Source organism: Struthio camelus, chromosome 16 (assembly GCF_040807025.1).
Source record: "Struthio camelus isolate bStrCam1 chromosome 16, bStrCam1.hap1, whole genome shotgun sequence".
In the NCBI taxonomy this organism is placed as follows: domain Eukaryota; kingdom Metazoa; phylum Chordata; class Aves; order Struthioniformes; family Struthionidae; genus Struthio; species Struthio camelus.
Genome location: NC_090957.1, coordinates 22,398,066 through 22,416,853, shown reverse-complemented (window position 1 = coordinate 22,416,853; position 18,788 = coordinate 22,398,066). Strand labels below are relative to the sequence as shown.

The 18,788-nt window shown below is 45.8% G+C and overlaps 1 protein-coding gene across 2 annotated transcripts; it reads right to left on the bottom strand.

The window, feature by feature from the left end:
* Positions 1 to 386: 386 nt before the first annotated feature.
* Positions 387 to 18,569, bottom strand: SLC13A5 (solute carrier family 13 member 5). Of its 2 annotated transcripts, XM_068909827.1 has the most exons (13): positions 18,372 to 18,569; positions 17,883 to 17,981; positions 14,754 to 14,882; positions 13,656 to 13,792; positions 12,124 to 12,338; positions 9,995 to 10,166; positions 8,695 to 8,817; positions 7,929 to 8,141; positions 7,062 to 7,183; positions 6,695 to 6,813; positions 5,276 to 5,437; positions 3,869 to 4,006; positions 387 to 3,093 (listed from the first exon to the last, which is right to left on the bottom strand). In XM_068909827.1, exons 1-13 carry the CDS (start codon positions 18,435 to 18,437, stop codon positions 2,959 to 2,961), a joined length of 1,830 nt encoding a protein of 609 aa, XP_068765928.1. In that variant the 5' UTR covers positions 18,438 to 18,569; the 3' UTR covers positions 387 to 2,958. The 2 variants fall into 2 exon arrangements, with proteins under 2 accessions (XP_068765928.1, XP_068765926.1); XM_068909825.1 differs by lacking the exon at positions 18,372 to 18,569 and having other exon boundaries at positions 17,883 to 18,058.
* Positions 18,570 to 18,788: the final 219 nt, after the last annotated feature.

Sequence of the window (18,788 nt, the reverse complement as noted above, 5' to 3'; positions counted from 1 at the left end):
TGATGATGAAGAAAAGCCTCTTTGTGCCTATTATACTGCGGATTTCGTACAAGATCAATTTTTAAACATGAGTTGTGTTTCTTGGATTTTTATATAATCTTCTACCCTGATGTGAATGAGACAGCTTGTAGGATATGGCACCTGATTTGGTCCCACATGAGCATTTTCAAAGATGCAAACTTGAGTTACCAGCTAGCTGGGAAAAGAGGATGAACTATTAATATGTAGGTCTGAAAGTACTTAAAACAGTTGTCCAAATCTCTGCTCAGCTCTGATTCTCTGTTGTGTGTACCCTCCCAGACCTTATGGTGGAGCAACCACCATACTACAGTGAAAGATAACGCAGAAATAAGTGCTCCACTGTGTCCCAGAGGAAACAATCCATGTCAGAGAGAAGACAGTTCTGCTTACTTTTTATTTGCCAAGCTCTAATTCTTCAACTCACCCATTTAAATTAAATACAAGTCAATCATAGGATATCATAAAAGTGTTTCAGAAAGAAAGATTTGCTATTTGGAGGACAGAGAGGTGACTGCACAACAGTTATAATACAACCGGAGTTCTTTATTCCACATATGTACATTCCCCCTACCGTGCAATTCCTGTCAATAAATCTCTGTGTGTGTCTATTCAATAATATAACATCTCATTTCTACTTGCACAGCAACAGAGGGAAGCTATCCCTTAGCTGAGATGAGGGCACTTTCTCCCCTTCAAGAAACTTTCAGAACATTCCCTTCTGCACAAGGGATAGGGAAGTGCCTATGCTACAGCTTTTAGCAGAAAATGTTTTTAGAGCAGCTTTGATCCGCATGAACTGAGATAGGCAAGTTCAACAATAGCCCTAACAATGCACCTTCCATGCACATTGCTTGCAGCAGCAAAGAGCACGCACTGCGAATTACCCTGCAGTGGTGAAATGTCCTCATATTGCAAAGTCCATGAGTGACAACAGAAGTCCAAAAAGGCCTCTTTCTCAAATGCATTTAAGTACCTACAGATGCAAATAGGCATTGAGTGGTGTTTTCCAAAGCACAGAAGGTGCCCAGCTGTCCCGGGTTTCATTTCCTTCAAACAAATACTGTGATAAGCTTTGGCTGTTGACAATTATCTGTCACCAAGCCACTTGACGCTAGAACTGCCTGCCCTCTTCCTTAGACAGACTCTGCATAAGGAATGGTGTTTATCCACCATAAAACTGCATCACTACTTGCTTTGTCCTGGCCCTGCCAGTCCATGGAAGAGGTACCGGGCTGCACCGCAGGCACCCAGTTAGTTAGACAAAAAAAATACTTTTTTTGGAGGCACAGGGAGCAAGAGTAAGCGGAGAGTTTATGGTGCCCAGCACCTCAAAAGAGCAAAAAAGAAACAGGCACAAAAATCAAATCATTATTGAAGTAGCTTTCTGCTCAGAAAAGCACCTGATGATTTTGTGGATAAATACTTTCCTCACCTTGAAAGGCAAAATGTGAATTACTTTTCCAGTTCTATAAAAAACAGTCATGTTAATAAAAAAAACTATTAAATATCCCAGCATTACCATATTAGAGGTCAGACCGTGCACCCTTTATCTTGAGGTGGAAGATTACTAAGGAAGCAGAATTGGGTCCTTATGTCCCCACAACAGCCTTGTGAAGTAGGTAGGTACCATTACCTCATTTTTCAGAAGGGGAAACTGAGGTGAAAAGAGATGAATTGACTTGCCTGAAGCTGCACAGCATGTCTGCGAGCAGAATTCAGGTCATGCCTGCACGTCTCTCCACTGTAACACGTTACCTTAGTTCCCTCTCATTTTTTCTCCAGGGCTAAATCAAAAGCATCCAAGTATCACTGGCAGAATGCACCCAGACCAGCATCAGCCTTTCTACAGACTTCTGCTGCTTTGGAAATGATAGCTGCTAGTCCAGTTGTAAACAGGTGCTACAAAATACTTCTCTCGCAGGACATGAACTCCAAAGTACACGAGACAATTCCCATTGCTGTTAGCTAGCCCAAGACCTAAGATTTGGGTCCCTAGATATTTACAAGGCTGTTTCCACTTCAATTAGAGCCTTTTTCAGGCCTTGTCTCCACTCCAGAATTCTAAAGCTAATTAATAAGGCACTTCAGGGGCTAATTCAGGAACTTCCAAATAGATGTGAAGTCCCGTGGGTCACCCATCACCTGCAAGCTGGCACTAACAAAGCACTGGTTGGCATGTGAAAACATATGTACCTGGGGCCAAGAGACAGAACGGCTCCTGGCCTTGCCAGTGCCACAGTGTAAGAAAAACAAAGCCAGCCTTATGACTTCATTGCCCAAGACAGCAGCAGAATCATGACCAGCATGGAATTAAGTTACCTCAGCCCTCAAACAAGGGTGTCTAAATGCAGTGAGATTTGAGAGTGAAAGCAGGCCAATGGAAAACATGGCTGGATGTTGACTTCGAAGGATTCCACTATGTAAGTGAGGCCAGACTAAAATATAACACAACACAACCAAACCCTTTCTTACACTAGACAAGTGACAGCAGAGATTTCTCTGTGCAGCTGCTGACTTGTGGATGTAAGAAGTAATTAATGAATTGTCAGCCCTTGCATGAATGCAGTGTTCTATGTTAATGCTTTACAGATACATACTAGTCATACAATAGTTCAACCCATTTGATACAACAGCCTGCCTTCTCTTTATTTAGAGCTAGATAAATTCTAAATCTCTACCTTGATTGGAGGTACCTTGGATCACTTAATCATACCTGTGATCCAGACACAGATCCCTGGGGTGGTGTAATTAAACAGCACTTTTGGCTCCATCATGGCTGCAATAAGTTTTGAGTTTGGTCATGCCATATCTGATGTGTGACTCCCAGAAGGCAGCAGGCACCTAACACTGGATCTGAAGTGGTGACAAGACTCTATACAGGGCTTGGGGCAATGGGGAGTAGTATAGAGTCCTTTCCTTGTTTAACACGTGCACTCTTCACTGCTCGCGGCTTAGTGTGCTGTTTGCCCAGCTTGGAAATGTGTCCAGGTCAAACATAGGTCTTCCCCATGTGTTGATGGCCAGTGTGACACAGACGACTCCAATGATGTTCATCACTATTCCAGATTTAACCTGTGAGGAAGAAAACCCAAAGCAACAACAATAACCAAACACCGGAACAGCAAATAACAGAAGATTTTCTAGGCCTATTTGTACATACATGAGAAAGAAACGTGGTCAAATTAATGCACAGAAATAGCCACTGCACCCACTGCCCTGTATTCTTGCTTAGGTGGAAATACCAGGGAACACACTGTGCAAAGCCTTTGAACACTTTGCTGTAGAATAGTCCAGGAACTTTAAGGAATGTACAACAAGTTGTTTTTATTAGTTAAACATCAGCTTCTGCCTCCTGCAAGTCTCCAGTTAGAAAATCGGTGAGGTGTGGGCACAGAACCTGGCACTGTGTGGTCTGGCAGGCAATCAGAGAACCAGAGCATAAGGCAACTGACTGGTACCCTCTGTTTTCAGCTCTAGTGGGATCACGGTCAAGCCTTCAGTTATACTTAACAATTCACCAGAAGACACTGGAAGATACTGCAGGCTAACCCCTCTGTGATTATGAGACTGGCAAATTGTCAGTCTTGAATTTTGAACTGGATTTTATGTATGCCAAAGCCTGTGAGCAAGGTACTGTTGCTTTAAGGATGCAAATCTTTATTCAGATATTAATGGCTTACAAGAGAAGGACACCTGGGGTTGGTTACTGCCCATAAGAGCACCCTAGAACTTTGGAAGTACTAAGATAAGTAAAGAAAAAGAAGCCAAGAAAATTAAGCTTATATCATATTTCAAGACAAGGGCAATAGAAAGTTTCAGATAAAAGATGAGGCAATTATCTTCTTACCATATCCAACACATGGATGTGGCCATAGGAGAACACTATTGCATTTGGAGGTGTCGCAACAGGTAACATGAAGGCGAAGGAGGAACTCAGAGTACCAGGCAGCATAACATACAAAGGATTGATCTTGATAGAGACGGCCTGCAATGAAAGGGAGAAAATCATCACACTGGAAGCTTTTCAAAAGGAAAGCAAAGAGAACATACTCCAGACCTTCAAGACACACAGGCTCAGTTCCTTTCCTGGCATTACATCACCAGAATCTGTTTTGAGCTTTTTATAGTGGAATCTGCATGTGGTTAAAGATGACTTTGCTCTTGTTCACTATCCCACAATACTTAAAAACACTGCTTGATCCTCTCCTGTTGTTTTTTTTTTTTGTTGCATGGTATAATTTAAGAGTTCTGGTCAAATTTATCTAGTGATCTTTAGTTTGACCTCAGACCACTTTTTTAGAGGGTTTGCCAGGTTAACACAGGGATGTGATTATAATTACTAGGCACGTGGAGTAATGCTCTGAGACATTACATAAACTTTGTGGGATTCAGAACTTTTAAGGGCCAGTTTAAGTCAGCACCCTTGATTGGGATAATTTTACTTGGATGAAATGGTCCAGAATAAACTGGTTGTACTTTCCAAACTAAAGAAGAAAATAACCCATTTTGTCCCCCTGCACTTCCATGTCAATTCTGCTCAGAAAAGGCAGAAATTACATCTGCTTTTAGAACAAAACCTACCAGGTTTTCGTCCTAAAGTTTAAAATTGTTCCGGCTTATTCTGGGAAAATGAATTTTTAATAATTGAGCCTATCACTTTCTGTATGTTAGCATAAAAACATGAAAGAACCATCCAAAGGAATGAAATGAAGTCCTCGATTTCCCTCCCCCAATTCTAAGTTGGTAATTCAAATATAAAAGGACCAGAAGTAACTGATATTTGGTGATCTGTGTTAAAAAAGTGACTTTCACTTCATTTTCTCCAGTACCAAGGGGTACACCTTACAAATGACCATTACAGTAGGCTTGAACTGACCTCCTTTTTGGTGAGGGTGAAATGGGACAGGCATTTTTAATTAGTTTCTTCACCTAAGAAGTTGGTTTCTCAGGGTTCAGGCATACAGATAGGGTAGTTTGGAGAAAGCTGGCATTCCCACTATCTGTCTGCTTATGATGCTATAAATATCACAGTGATGCTAGGGATATAAATCTGGCTCTATCTAACAACACCAGCTAAAGACACTATCCATTAAACTATGCTGTCAGATATACTATTTCACTGGTTGCTTTCAGAGTAACATCAGAGCAGCATACCAGACAGTAAATCTGATACTGCTTTGCCACTAGAGACTGTCAGTTTATCTCTGGTCTTCCAGTTGACAGGATAACACAATGGAAGTAACTTTAATCTTACCAAGGATGAAAAGACAGGTAGGAAGAGAGTGGCTGTGGCAACATTACTGGTGCATTCAGTGAAGACAGCTATAGCAAGTGAAACTATTACAGCAATGGCCCACGGTGGAACAGATGCTAGTGGAGTCATCTGCTGACCCAGCCAAGCTGAGAGCCCAGAATCCTGACAAAAACAAAAAGCGTGTTTTAGCTAGGCTTAGAAACCCTGGCTTAGGAACAGGAAACTCACTATGTATAACATTCCTGGCAAATAATCCTAAAAAAATGCCTGAAATCAGACACTTGAGAGGCACAGCTAGATCATGCACAAATTGAAGAAACAACATTCATGAAAGTAAAATGATCTTTCTGAAACACTAAAGGAAATTCCTTGCCACAGACATGATACTCAGTCCCACCTTCCCAATTTTCCTGGAACCCAAATATTTGCTCACATTTTGATTATAGTTATTTTTTTTTGCTAAACAGAAACATGAAATTATTGCCAAGACTACTGCAAATACTCAATGAACCACTCACAAGATTCCTGGTGTGCGTTTCTAAGGTTTCTGAAGATCTTGACTTTGTATGAGTGCTCTGTTTTTTGAGCATTAACAGGGATTGACTCAAGCAGCAAAGCCTTCTGCTACTGAGACCAAATGGACAGGACTACAGGCCACAGCCTCCAGATCCAAGCACTGATGAATGTTGCACTCCAGAGCTTTAATTTATCCTATGATTTTAAAAACTTACTAGACACAAAATTTAGACCTGAAAATGAATTTCCCCAAAGTCTGGCCCTATTGAAATCTAAATCTTTGATTTAGACCCATCTTAGTAGTGATGAAGGAAACAACATGGTTGACCTCAAGATTCTTGCCTGTTTCAGGAACTTCAGCTGCCTTTTCTGTGAATTTATGAACACTAGCTCAAACCATGGGCTTACAGAATGCAGTACCTTGCCTCACAGCAGCCACTGACAAAAGATTCAAGAAACCCCACTGTAAACAATTATGGAAAATATCTACCCACAAGGGGTTTCTTCCGGACCACTTCAGTAATGGTTTGTTTTAAATCTTAAGATTTATATCCATTAAATAAACCTCAAATGGTTCTGAAACTCTCACATGTGTTATCTACACTTCTATTTTTCTAGTCAGGACTGGGACCAGGGCAATAACACAAATAAGAAAGGCTGCTCTTCTGGTCTGTTCAGCCAGTGAAGATCCTAAACTACTTGGCAAACTCCAAGAGCTCAGATACATTGAAGAAACTTGGTCAAAGAATACAAATTCCTGAGAAGGAGACACAGGTACCTCTCCTTCCAGTTTTTAGATCTTTACTGGGTCTGAATTTGGGTGCATGCCCAGTAATACAGGACAAGATAGCAAACCAGGAAAGTCTGCCTTTGCGTCGGAGAGCCATATATGTCAGGACATACCGTGCTTGCATCAGCCAAAGCAAAGCCTCCTCCCAGCAGCAGCACAATACCCCAGGGCATCTTCCTCTGAACTGCATTCCACTCTAGCAGCGAGGCTGAAGAAAATGAATTTTTCGTATCTGAAGTGAGAAGTGAAAAGCAGAACACTTGTTGAGAACGCTTGTTGGCTCCTGCTCTACAAGACACTAGAGGGAGAGCCCCACAGGCAGAGGCATGTTACTAGGCGACCTACACATCTCAGGGTAATGGTAATGAGTGGGCACCATGCGCCAGCCCTGACCAAGAAGTGAGGAAGGAGGCATGCAATCCCAGCACATGTTTCTACCAATACCATTAGCTGGACTTTCACAATTCCTCTTTCAAATACCTTCTTCAGTCTTTTCAGGGTCAGAACTGCTTCGATTCCAGTTCAAGAACTTGGGTTTACTGGCAGGAAGGATAAAGAGTAGCAGGGCAATAAAAACAGCAACAGTGGCATCAGTGACAAACCTAAAGAAGAAAAAAGCAGGTAGGTTAGAAAATAGGAACCCTTTCTCCTAAAAACTGGTTGCCCTCCAGCATTGCAAGCACTGTTCTATCTCATCCTGCTTGGGGTTTGTACAGCACTTAGCACAACGGGTCACTAGTTTACAGTCGAGATCTCTCAAACCTGCCACAACACAAGCCAGTAATAAACAAAACCAGCTATAATATACAGTAATAACTAAAGACAGAGGTCATGATGGCTCCTGGGAGCATGGTTTCTCCTCTGTGGGGAAGTCAAAGATTCAAAGGTTGTAGGCCAAACAATGATGTGGAAAGAAACAGCCTAAATGAATTTCCCATCACACCTTTTATGCTCTTAACAGGCCATACACGTTATGTAAAGCAGCCATTCAAATCACTGACCCAATTTTCCAGTAGGTTCTCTAAATACTATTGTTTAGAGATGATATTACCAAATGTTCAGTGATACTCTAACTGACTGGAGCTCATACAAATCAAGTGTTAATGATCACATCTATGTGATCGAGACTAATATTGCAGAATTTTCTCTTCCTTTTGGAGGTTCAGCTTGCTCCATGTTGCAATCTCCAGCCTTCATTACAGTATGAACTGTCAAAGAGAGGTAGGCTCAAGCCCAGCAAATATATGAATTCAGAATGAATGGCCTCATAAGTCAAAAGGGAGGGTGTGAGAGAGAGAATATGTTCACTGCTAAGATGGTACAAGATGGAAAAAAACCCAAACTTACTTTTCTCCTTTTGGGAAGAGTCTCGTGGCCCAGCCTCTTACAAAGCCTGGGTGTCTGCTAAACCACAATAGAACCAGCAAAACAAATATCACGAGGATATTGAATTCAGCATAAGAGATGGGGCCTAATTTCTTCATTTCTGCCTTCAGCATGTTGTATGCAGCTTTTTCTTTAGCAGATTTCTCTGTCTTACAGCCCCAGCTTTTTTTAAAGCTTTAAGGAAAAGGGAGAAGAAAATACTGTAAGTATTTATATACTAGAGGGATTTAACAGGCTTACCACTCTGAAGCTGTCTCTCCTTGAGGGTAGACATAGACCAGAGCAGAGGTCAGGAACATAGAAATGACAACAGTGTCATACTATTTCATGGGGACATGGGAGTTCTCACAGGATGGGATCTATGAATGTATATAAGGCTCTGTTCAATTTGGAGCAATCTGGGATGAAAAACTCAATTTTGAATCAATAGTTGCAAAACAGATGTGCTAGTTCTCCTCAGCCTTCTCTTCAGATCAAAAATCTCTGGCACAGAGTTGAAAAACAAAAAGGTGATTCTGTCTGAATAGTAAGAACGTCTAAAGGTTTTGTCTTAGTGCAACAGTTTCCTGAATGAAAACAGGTTTCCAAACCTCAAAAGCTGATGTGAAACGGAATTGCTGTCTGCTGCAAAATGAATAACATGAATAACTTGTCACTGGGTTTGTTCTATCCAGAAGTTTGTTCTCAGTGACCTGATCTACCCATTATCATGTAGTTAAATACTTACTTTAGGCCCATGAAGGAGCACTGTAGCCAAAGCCAAGCTAGTGTCAACATCAGAAGCATGTTTGGGAACGCAAACCCAAACCAGGAAGCAAAATTCACGACATCGTTATTGTCGGGGAACAACCTGAAAAGAACAGAACAACGCTTTCTCTACTGTCAAAACATTTAGGGATCTACCCTCCCTTTAATGTGTGCTAGTGAGAATGAGACAATCCAGGACAATCATTACAAATAACCATAGGCAACATCCACAGCCTACTGAAGTCAACAGGAAGACTGCCTTGGACTTCAGAGGAGATCTTAAATGATCCTCAATTAATTTTCACTGCATTTTACTTTAATATATATAGCAGCTCATTGTTCATATTTTAGGTCTCAATAAGGCAAACACTGCTGAAAGATCTCCCATACCTTCTAAGCACCTCTCACTTCCAAAGCACCTGCTCATTTATTCCCTGACAGCATGTTGCTTTCCTCCTCCCTGTTTATAACCCCAATAGGAGACCAAGAATTTTCTCCTCCTGCACTTCTGCTAACTTGGTACTTGGCTTAAAAGAATAAAGCCAGAGTTTTAGCAGCAGCAGCTTTTAATTCCTCCCTGCATTCACCAATAATGTCTGTAGGAAAATATCAATAGCAAATCTCCACCTCGGTCTTAAAAAGTTCCACTTTGGCCACCTGGGTGTTAAAACCAATGGATAAAGTGGCTGCTGAGGCTCAAGTCCTCCATCAGTAGAAAGCAATGTTAAGGGATTGGTGTGGAGTCCGTAGAATTTCCACTGCAGAGATGGTTGCATTTAATTCAATTCTCAAGCTCAGCTTAGCAAGAGGGTATTTTGTGCATATCTCCTTTCCTTTACAAGATCCATGCAGTTTCCACAGCCACAACATGAAGGAATAACATTATAGGACATTTCCATGCTATTTTTGGCTCTCTTTGGTGTGCCTATGAGAAGAGTTAATCAGACATTCTTCTCATGCTCCTCACTGCAGTTCTTCTGCTGTTGTGCTGCATTTCAGTTGGAGGAGGCAGAAGAACCAATACCTCATGATCAGCCAGCTCTCTGCATATTACCAGCAAGTATTTCCAAGCTTCCAACCTGTAATACCAGCACCTAGCTGCCTAAGAAAGGCTGCAGCAGCAAAGTGAGGCCCATTAATTCATACACATTCCTTGCTATCAGTTCATCATCTGGTTATTGCTTAGAGTTTGCAACTGAAGCTGTCAACTAAGACTTCAGTCTGTTGGTCTGAGAAACAGTGAGATAGTGTAAATGAAAGAAAGAGCAAGAATGACTTACTGATTCATTTGGCCTTTCAACACAAGGTTGGGCCCTGTTCCAGTGAGTGTTGCAGTTCCTCCAATGCTGGCAGCATAGCATACACAAAGTGTCATTCCCTTGCATATACGTTTCCTTGTTTCCTTTTCCTCAGAAGATATGGGGTCATCTGGGACTTGTCCATTGCTTATGACTAGACACAAACAACATAACTTGCCTCAGGTAAAGTGAGGGAGGCAGAGAGTTCAAGACAGGGTCTACAGGCTCAGTGCTTCTGGTTTGTCTATGCCATTTATTTTAACAAAAAAAAAAAAAAAAGGAGCCCCTACATATTTTAGGCTCATGTTCATGAGGAGCTGAAGAGAGAGGTGGTCTAAACGTTACAGTGCTAGCATAAGATGGATAGCCTTGGTCTACATGACTCAAGGGTACTGTTTCCCAGCAGCACTTTCCTGTTTCACAGAGAAGCTTAACACTGTCCAGATATTGCAGTCACTGGAACCCTTTCAATACCAGAGTAATAATCCAACTAGCTTTTAACAACTGTGGATATGGCAAAACAAACAAACAAACAAAAATCCCAAGACCAAATTCTTGTCTGGTAAAAGTCAATATGTTATGTCAGTTTACATCAAGTATGAAATTTTGCTGCTGTGTCCATTGCTCTCTGAGGTTAACAAACTAATCTTGAAGTCTGACTGGACTAACTGAACTGGACAGTGCATTTATGGCAACCAACTCAACAATGCTGAAGAATATTTTTCACACACACTAGTTACCGTCACTATAAATTAGGGATAAACTAGTCAGCAAAGCCAAGTAGTTTATTCTAAGTGGACAGAAATCCAGGAAAATTATTATTACTGATCTGACAGCAGACCGACTTTGGGGAGTCGAGAATCAACATTAAAAAGAACATCTGAAAATATGAAAACTTATTTTCAATACAGCTGCTCAGAAGCTAGAAATTAGCAACCTTACAGAACACTTTGTGACCAGTGGCATCTTTGTGGACTTGCACATCCCACATAAGCATGGTGCCTGAGCTTCCCACAATCATAGTGCATTCTCCTTCCACAAGCAAGATAAGAAACAAATTCAGAGAAGATCAAGGTCATATCTAAACTATGCTTCCAAGGACCAAATGAATATGGCAGTTGTGACAGCCTCATAACAGGGCAGCATCAGGCCACACATGAACGCTATTCTCCCACACTTGTCTTCAACGGACATGTGAGCCAGAAGAGGGGAATGGTATGTCCCAGGCAGAAGGCTTGAAGTATGGGATATGGTATGCACTGCCATCATTTGCTCTCATTCTTGCATTAGTCACACAGGGAATCATGGCTGCTCAACTTGCTAGTTCAGTGAAATCACACCTCCTTGAAAACCCCCAGGACAATCCTTACTCCTCTGAAAGATAAAGGCATCATAGCTCTGTTCTTCTATGATGCAACATAGCCCTCTGTACCAGCACAGCACACCAGTGGGATCAGAGGGAATGAACGTGTGTGTGGCTCTATTGCAGAGTCAGAGCATAAACAGAAGGACAGAAGGAGTAAAGCATCAGGGCAAGATCACATTTTAAAGTTTTCCAAAGTCTGGTTTGAGAAGAGAAAGCTTTTGGTCAAACAACACTGGATCTTCTCTTCCACATAGCTTTTACAGTATTCCTCCTTCTTCTTCCTATCTCCACATGCGATCTGGTCAATAAAGGGATATTCATTACACCAGCACCAAAATAGGTTGAGATTGCACAAAGTTTTCCAAACATTCTTAGGAGCTGAATCCCCACTAATAATCACAAGATTCGGAAAGCAGGGTACTGGGGGGTTGGAAGATATTTCTCATAGGATATGCTTTTCACATCCCTGAGCTGGCACTTAATTCCAGGAAAACTGTTGGGGGATGAGCCCAGCTTGGAGGAAAGAACATAACTATTTGTGTTGGATCTAGAACTAAGCACAACAAAATGGCAGCCATCAAAATTGGAAGTCATTTTGGAAAACCTAAATGTGATGCATTTCAGGGTTTTCATTGAGGTTACCATTCTCTTTCCTTAGGAAAGGTCCAGAGAACTCCTCCGATGCCAGGGAGCTCTGAGTGAAGCAAATTCAGTGGGATTGACCCAATCCTTAATGGTCCCTTACCCTGCACTGAAGTGGGATCTGATGCGTCCTTTTCCTCCAGCTCAATCACTGCATTAGTTTGCCCACTCGTTTGTTCCATCTTTGGCAGATCCTGCTCCGTGCTATCCATTTGATCCAAGACAGCCTGGACAATGGGAACCATCATAGCAGTAGTGGCTGTGTTACTTATCCACATGGACAGGAAGGCAGTGACTCCCATAAATCCCAGCATGAGGCTGAAAAGAGAGAAACAGATAAGAAAGGAGGAAAAAAACCGAGACACCGCTAGGCTTTATGGTCATTCAGACCTAGAAAGCAGAGCCCAGACAGGGATGCATGTAGCCTCCAGCAACGCAAAGCGGGACCAGATTCCCCCCTAGGACAGCTCTGCCATCTTCACTGAAGGAATCCCAGAAAGGCATTTGATTCGTGGGTCTGCATATGATTGAGCCTGCCATCATTTTGTCCCCAATGGCAAGCACCTAGATTTTAGCCAGATTAAAATAAAATAAAACGGTAGTTCTGTAAGAACAAACCATAAAACAATGTTATTTTCCTGATTATTGCCATGAAGATAGAAAACAACACTTCTGGGTCTTGCAAATCTGGCTTTTGGCTGTAGATGCAAAATAATGGATACTGGATGCTTTTCATCACCACCACCTTTGCTAGACTTACTCTGGCCACAGAACTGGTGTCACTTAATCACCCCAAAATAAGCATGTGGCTTCCCTAGGTGCTGATGGTACCTCCATTCACAGAGATGGTGAGGGGGACCCTGCATCACTGATGGCTTGGGGCTGTGATCGAGGGGGCTCACCCAAACAGTGAAAGCCAGCACATACAGTGATAGGTCAGCTAGGTAACAATAGCACTGGTGCTTTTTAATATTGAGTTTTGCAGAGATTCTGACTAAAACAGAGAGCAAGGGTGGGATTTATCTCAGCTGACTTCAGATGTGAACAACACAGGTATCTTGATTCGACTTACTGCTTTGCCGTTGATGGGCACTTTTCGAGCATGAATCATCTGCCCTATTTAGATAGCAGATTTCAGGTGAGATGAATTTCATCTCTGGAAATGCCTGTCCCTTTTTGATGATTGCACAGACTAACTATTTGAATCAGAAGGGAATGCCTGTGTTTGGAAAACTGAATTCCATCTGAACAGTCTCATCCAGGGATCAAACCACGAACCCAGTGGAAAATGTAAGAGACTAGAGTTAGGGGCTGAAATTAATACAAAAATATTCTAAATCTGTTCAAGACATTTAGCAGACAACTGAGACGCTCCAAGCTTGAACCAGCTCATCCTGAGTCTGCAGAAATGCTCCTTTCAACTCAGGAGAGAGCTGGCCATGCTTTAGTCATAGGTGTTCTCCTATGAGGCTGTTCTTGGCTACAGGATGATAAACTGTTCCTGCAGACAGACTTAACCTCTAGAAACTCTGTGTAAGGGCAATAAAAAGTTATTGGAGCTTCCTTTCTGTGCTGACCACAGCACACCCTCCCTGAGTTGGCACAGGCTAGGAAGAGGTCATGTAATGCTCTTACAGTGCAGGTTTCACCCCAAGCATCAGCAGGACCTTCAGTGCAATCCTTTTGTGGAGATTCCACTGTTCAACAGAAATTGCGACGATCAGCCCCCCAATGAAAAGCATGTTTGTTTCCTTTAGGTACTGGAAGCACACCTGAAACACAGAGAAGATAGGTCAGGGGCATCAATATAGCCTCTTGCTGGCTTCACCAGCACAGGTTGCCTTCCATCCTCCCAAAGCCATTCACCACACCAGGCCCCACCCCAGCACCGGCAGCAGGAGCAGTTGCAGCCTCAGAACTACTTTCCATTTCCCGAACTCTTGATTCCTTGTTTAGGTGTTGAACTGGCTAGTACAGGGACAGTTACTACAACATGAACCTTCTATTTTGGATCACTAGGAGTTAACAAAGTACAACATGACAGCAGTTTCCTAAAAGATTGGATTGTTAGGGGCTCAAAGTATTGTGTAGGTCCAGTGATGCTAAGCTCCAAAAAAGATTTCTCAGCACCTTTAGCACTCACACCCCTCCTTACTGCCTTGTTGGCCAGTAGTAAGCCTGGGCTACAGTACCTAAATACAGCTTCACTCCCTTGGGCTAGAGCACTATCCTCCCACTGGCACAAACAGCCAGTCATCCTTTAGCAGAATGAGCTTTGGAGGGAATACAGTCTGCTTGCTGGCAACGTGCTGTGTACCCTTTCAGAGGAAGTTTGCCCCATGCATTTTGAAATCTCCCAGAGGACACATCTGCACTTGGAAATAATGGATGTCTCATAAGATGAGGATGAACACACAAGCTTCAGCATCAGACCTCTCCTACTGCATGAAGAGTAACTCCACAAGCTGCTTGCATTAGAGAGAGGTTCTCCAGCAGGATCCACACTTAGAGATGGACTTTCCTCTCTATCACTCCGAGGCGCACACCCTTTACTTGCTGGGAAAAGGTATATTTAGTTCAGCATGTTCCCATACATGAATGCTGAACACTGGTTAACATGTTCAAGAATAGCACCACAGGGGTGCAAGGCTTCACTATCAAACTTATTTGCTGTGTGTTGATTGGGGGATTAGAGCAATTGATACGCTGTACTGGATCTGAATTCATCCTTACCGTTTTAGAGTCCTGAACTCCAAGTAGAGGGAAAAATACAACAGGCATGAGGGAAGTAACAGCCAGTGGGATAACTTCAGTGCACCAGAAAACAGCCATGATGATGATGACATACGCACATCTGGCCTCCTGCAATACAATGGAAGACACATTTAAACATAGATATCTGTTCTTAAATATGAGAAACACACTTATAAAGAGACCAAATGTCTGCAGCTTAACAAGGTATGCAGAAATAGGCAGTAGGGACATGAGGATTAAAACTGTTATATTTAAGCCTTGTTTTTATGTCACCTGCATTAAAAAAAATCTTTTTGGCCTCAGTGGTTGTTCTAATGCACCCACCTGGAACGCAGGCTGTGAAGGAAATGCACCTTCTGCAGCCAGGTGAGTACGCCGTTCCTTGTTCAGCTGCCCCTGGCAGCTGGTGTAAGCAGGAGATTCTTTCAATAGTGTTTGTGGATTTGGGTGTTTCTATTTTGAGTATTTATTTTAAAATGGATGGCTAAATTTCCCAGAGTGGATGATTAGACTGTCTGAAATTCACCTGCTGTTGAGGTGTGTCCAGTCAGACACCTGAGCACAGAAACACGCTGCATCTCTGAACAGTGTAAAAGTTCTTAGGTAACTCTCTTATCTTTTCTTTGTGGCAATTTTGGTATTAAATACTTTCCCAGATCATACTGTGCTTACTGAATAAGTAGATTCCCTAAATTAGAAATGTTGTAACATATATTTTTACACAAGTTGATCAAGCATTTTTGTTAACTAGCTTTCCTTAGCTTATACTTTCAAAATTGTTAGAAGCAGCAGGCTAATTGTTCATTAGCTGACAGTAAACAGAGTTTTAAAGCTTAAGTCTAAGTGTGCTTTAGTTCACAATTTGCTCATATCTAGTATATGTGTTTATAGGATCTTATTCCAATGCAATAAATGGGACGTTATGGCAACAATAAATAGCGGTATAGTGACATTCAAATTGCTGTAAGGTGATATTTATAAAAAGGAGTTTTGTCTTCATTTTGTTGAGAAGCGTTTTAAGGAAACAGAAAACAGTAAGCAATATGATTTTTTTTCAGGTTTAGAGGAGATTAATTACAGGACATGTTTTGAAAGGAATATTTCTTCATAGACTAGAAGATATCTGGCAGAATTTATACATGTTTCTTCCTGCAATAAACGTGAGATGAGCTTGTGATACAATATTAAGCTGTACAATAGTAATTAAATGCTAGAACTGAAAGCGATTCATCTGTTGCCACTACGAAAGACATGAAAACACACGTGCCTGAAAGAGAATGCTACTCTTGAATAAAACACAACACAAAAGAAACACTAGCTTTGTAAAGCAGAGAGTAAATAATTTATATAAAGTTCAAAAATAGAGCCATGCTTATAAATTAACTGCAACATCCATAGCCAATTCAAACAACCAAAGTTCTAGGATTTAAAAAGTATATATAACTGTGATTTATAGGAACAGTCACAGAATGTTTCTTTGGCATCTCTGGACAGTCCACAGCAAACACAGTGATCTGCCCTCTCCCTAGGAGCTGAACAAGCGGTCACTGACGGAAATGTTACGCTCCCATTGTGAAATACTGTAATTTCCCAGATTAGAGTGGTGACACAATATTCCTACAAATACTGGAAAACCAAAGAGATACATATTCTTCAGGGAAATCAGCTTTCCTAGTGTTGATCATGGCAGTGTCTAACAGGCAGAAGTCCCTCTTTCGGGAAGCACCCGTGTTCAGCTGGACGGCAGGGTGACCTTATTCCGCCAGGGAAACCAGAGCGGGGGGGCAGCACTGTTCGCACACACGCGCGAGGCTTTGCTCCAGTTTAAAACGCACTGAACAACGCAGGTCATTCAGGAGAAAGTTTGGTTTTAGCGTTATTATTATTAGAAGCGACTCTAAAGCTCTCCCGGACTAAACGACTGCAGAGGGAGGTGTCGCGGACCGGCCGTCGCGGGCACCGCCGGGAGCGGGGGCACCGCGGGCGGCCGCGCCGCGCCCTGCCCGGCCCATCACCGCGGCGCCCGGCCGAAGTGCCTCGCCTCCGAGGGACGGGACGGGACGGGACGGCGGCGCCGCGGGACCCGGCCCGGCCCGGCCGGGGCTGCCCCGACGGCGGGTGCCCCGAGCACGGCCCCGGCACGGTGGCGGCGGCTCCGGGGCCGGGGCGTCGCGGAGCCCTGTCGCCCCCCGGCACCGAGCCCCGGCGGCGGCGGCCGCCCGCGAGGGGCGGCGCGGGGCAGCGGGGCCCCTCGGGGACCGCACCTGGGGAGGGGGCGCCTGTGGGGGCAGCTCCCCCGGGGTTGGGGGGGGGGTCTGCGGGGGCAGCTCCCCCGGGGGCCGGGGGGGGGCGTCTGCGGGGGCAGCTCCCCCGGGGGCCGGGGGGGGGGTCTGCGGGGCCGCCTGCGGGGGCAGCTCCCCCGGGGTTGGGGGGGGGGTCTGCGGGGGCGCCTGCGGGGGCAGCTCCCCCGGGGTCGGGGGGGGGGTCTGCGGGGGCAGCTCCCCCGGGGGGGTCGGGGGGGGGTCTGCAGGAGCAGCTCCCCCGGGGTCGGGGGGGGGTCTGCGGGGGCAGCTCCCCCGGGGTCGGGGGGGGGGGTCTGCGGGGCCGCCTGCGGGGGCAGCTCCCCCGGGGTTGGGGGGGGGGGTCTGCGGGGGCAGCTCCCCCGGGGTCGGGGGGGGGTCTGCGGGGGCGCCTGCGGGGGCAGCTCCCCCGGGGTCGGGGGGGGGGTCTGCGGGGGCAGCTCCCCCGGGGTCGGGGGGGGGGTCTGCGGGGGCAGCTCCCCCGGGGTCGGGGGGGGGGTCTGCGGGGGCAGCTCCCCCGGGGTCGGGGGGGGGGTCTGCGGGGGCAGCTCCCCCGGGGGGGTCGGGGGGGGGGTCTGCAGGAGCAGCTCCCCCGGGGTCGGGGGGGGGGTCTGCGGGGGCAGCTCCCCCGGGGGGGTCGGGGGGGGGGTCTGCAGGAGCAGCTCCCCCGGGGTCGGGGGGGGGCGCCTGCGGGGGCAGCTCCTCCGGGGGGGTCGGGGGGGGGGCCTGCAGGAGCAGCTCCCCCGGGGTCGGGGGGGGGCGCCTGCGGGGGCAGCTCCTCCGGGGCCGGGGGGCTGCGAGCACTTACCGAGGTGGGCACGGCCAGCGGCAGCGGCAGCAGCAGCAGCGGCGTGAGCAGCAGGAGCAAGGCGGAGCGGTACCGCCGCAGGCACGTCGCGGCCATCCTCTGCGGGGGGACACGCGGTCAGCGCGCGAGCGGCAGCGCCCGCCGCCGCCGCCTTAAGTAGGGGCCGGCGGGGCCGCGGCGGGCGGGACGCGGCGGGGGGCGACGCGGCCCGCCCGGCCCCCAGGGGACGGGACCCGGCCGGGGAACCCGCCCGCCCCGCGCCCTGGCGGGGCACCGCGGGCTGCTCCACCCGGCCCCGGCCTCTGCCCCGTAGGCGCTGCCCCTGCTGTCCCCACGGGAGTCCCTCTGACCCCCCAGGGACCGGCCCTGCCACCCCAGAGCCCCCTCTCATCCAGGGTGTCTATCGCTTCGGCCACCGGGCTGTTTTAAGAACAGCCTCCCTGTTCATAGCGCTCATGGAAAGCTGCCGTGAACAACAGATTCTCATACGGTGCATGATCTGCGGGGACTGAGGTGCTGATGCCTGGCTTCTGTCACAGTTGGGCTATGGGACATCCTCCTGTCAAGGGAGGGTCATCTCTCACTCGCTTAAACAGTGGAGAGGAAGGAACGAGCTACGGGAACGGGAGAGTTTGGGTTCTCCCCAAAGCAAAGGTCTCTGCAGGCACACATGGCTGTGCTCCACTGCCGACTATTTTGTGAGGGCTTGTGTGTCTGATCTGGGTTAAAGATAACCCAGAAAGGTTAACTCAAAGGTTATCTTTAATCCAGTTCATTTTAGCAATTTGGTCTACAGCACAGCCCCACAATCGGGTGCAATGGCACTATTGCAGGGGTGGCAAGCACGATCAGAAGGGCAGAGACAGCTGGTGGCACAGAGGGAGGAACTGGAAGCAGGATCAAGGA

Bases quoted from the DNA above. Each gene is read 5' to 3' on its own strand.
- SLC13A5 (XM_068909827.1), bottom strand. From the start codon at position 18,437: ATGTCCCATAGCCCAACTGTGACAGAAGCCAGGCATCAGCACCTCAGT. The intron at 14,883-17,882 runs GTAAGTGCTCGC...ATTGTATTGCAG, and splicing joins CGCTGGCCGTGCCCACCTCG to GAGGCCAGATGTGCGTATGT. The intron at 7,184-7,928 runs GTAAGTTTGGGT...TTTCTTCTTTAG, and splicing joins CTCTTCCCAAAAGGAGAAAA to GTTTGTCACTGATGCCACTG.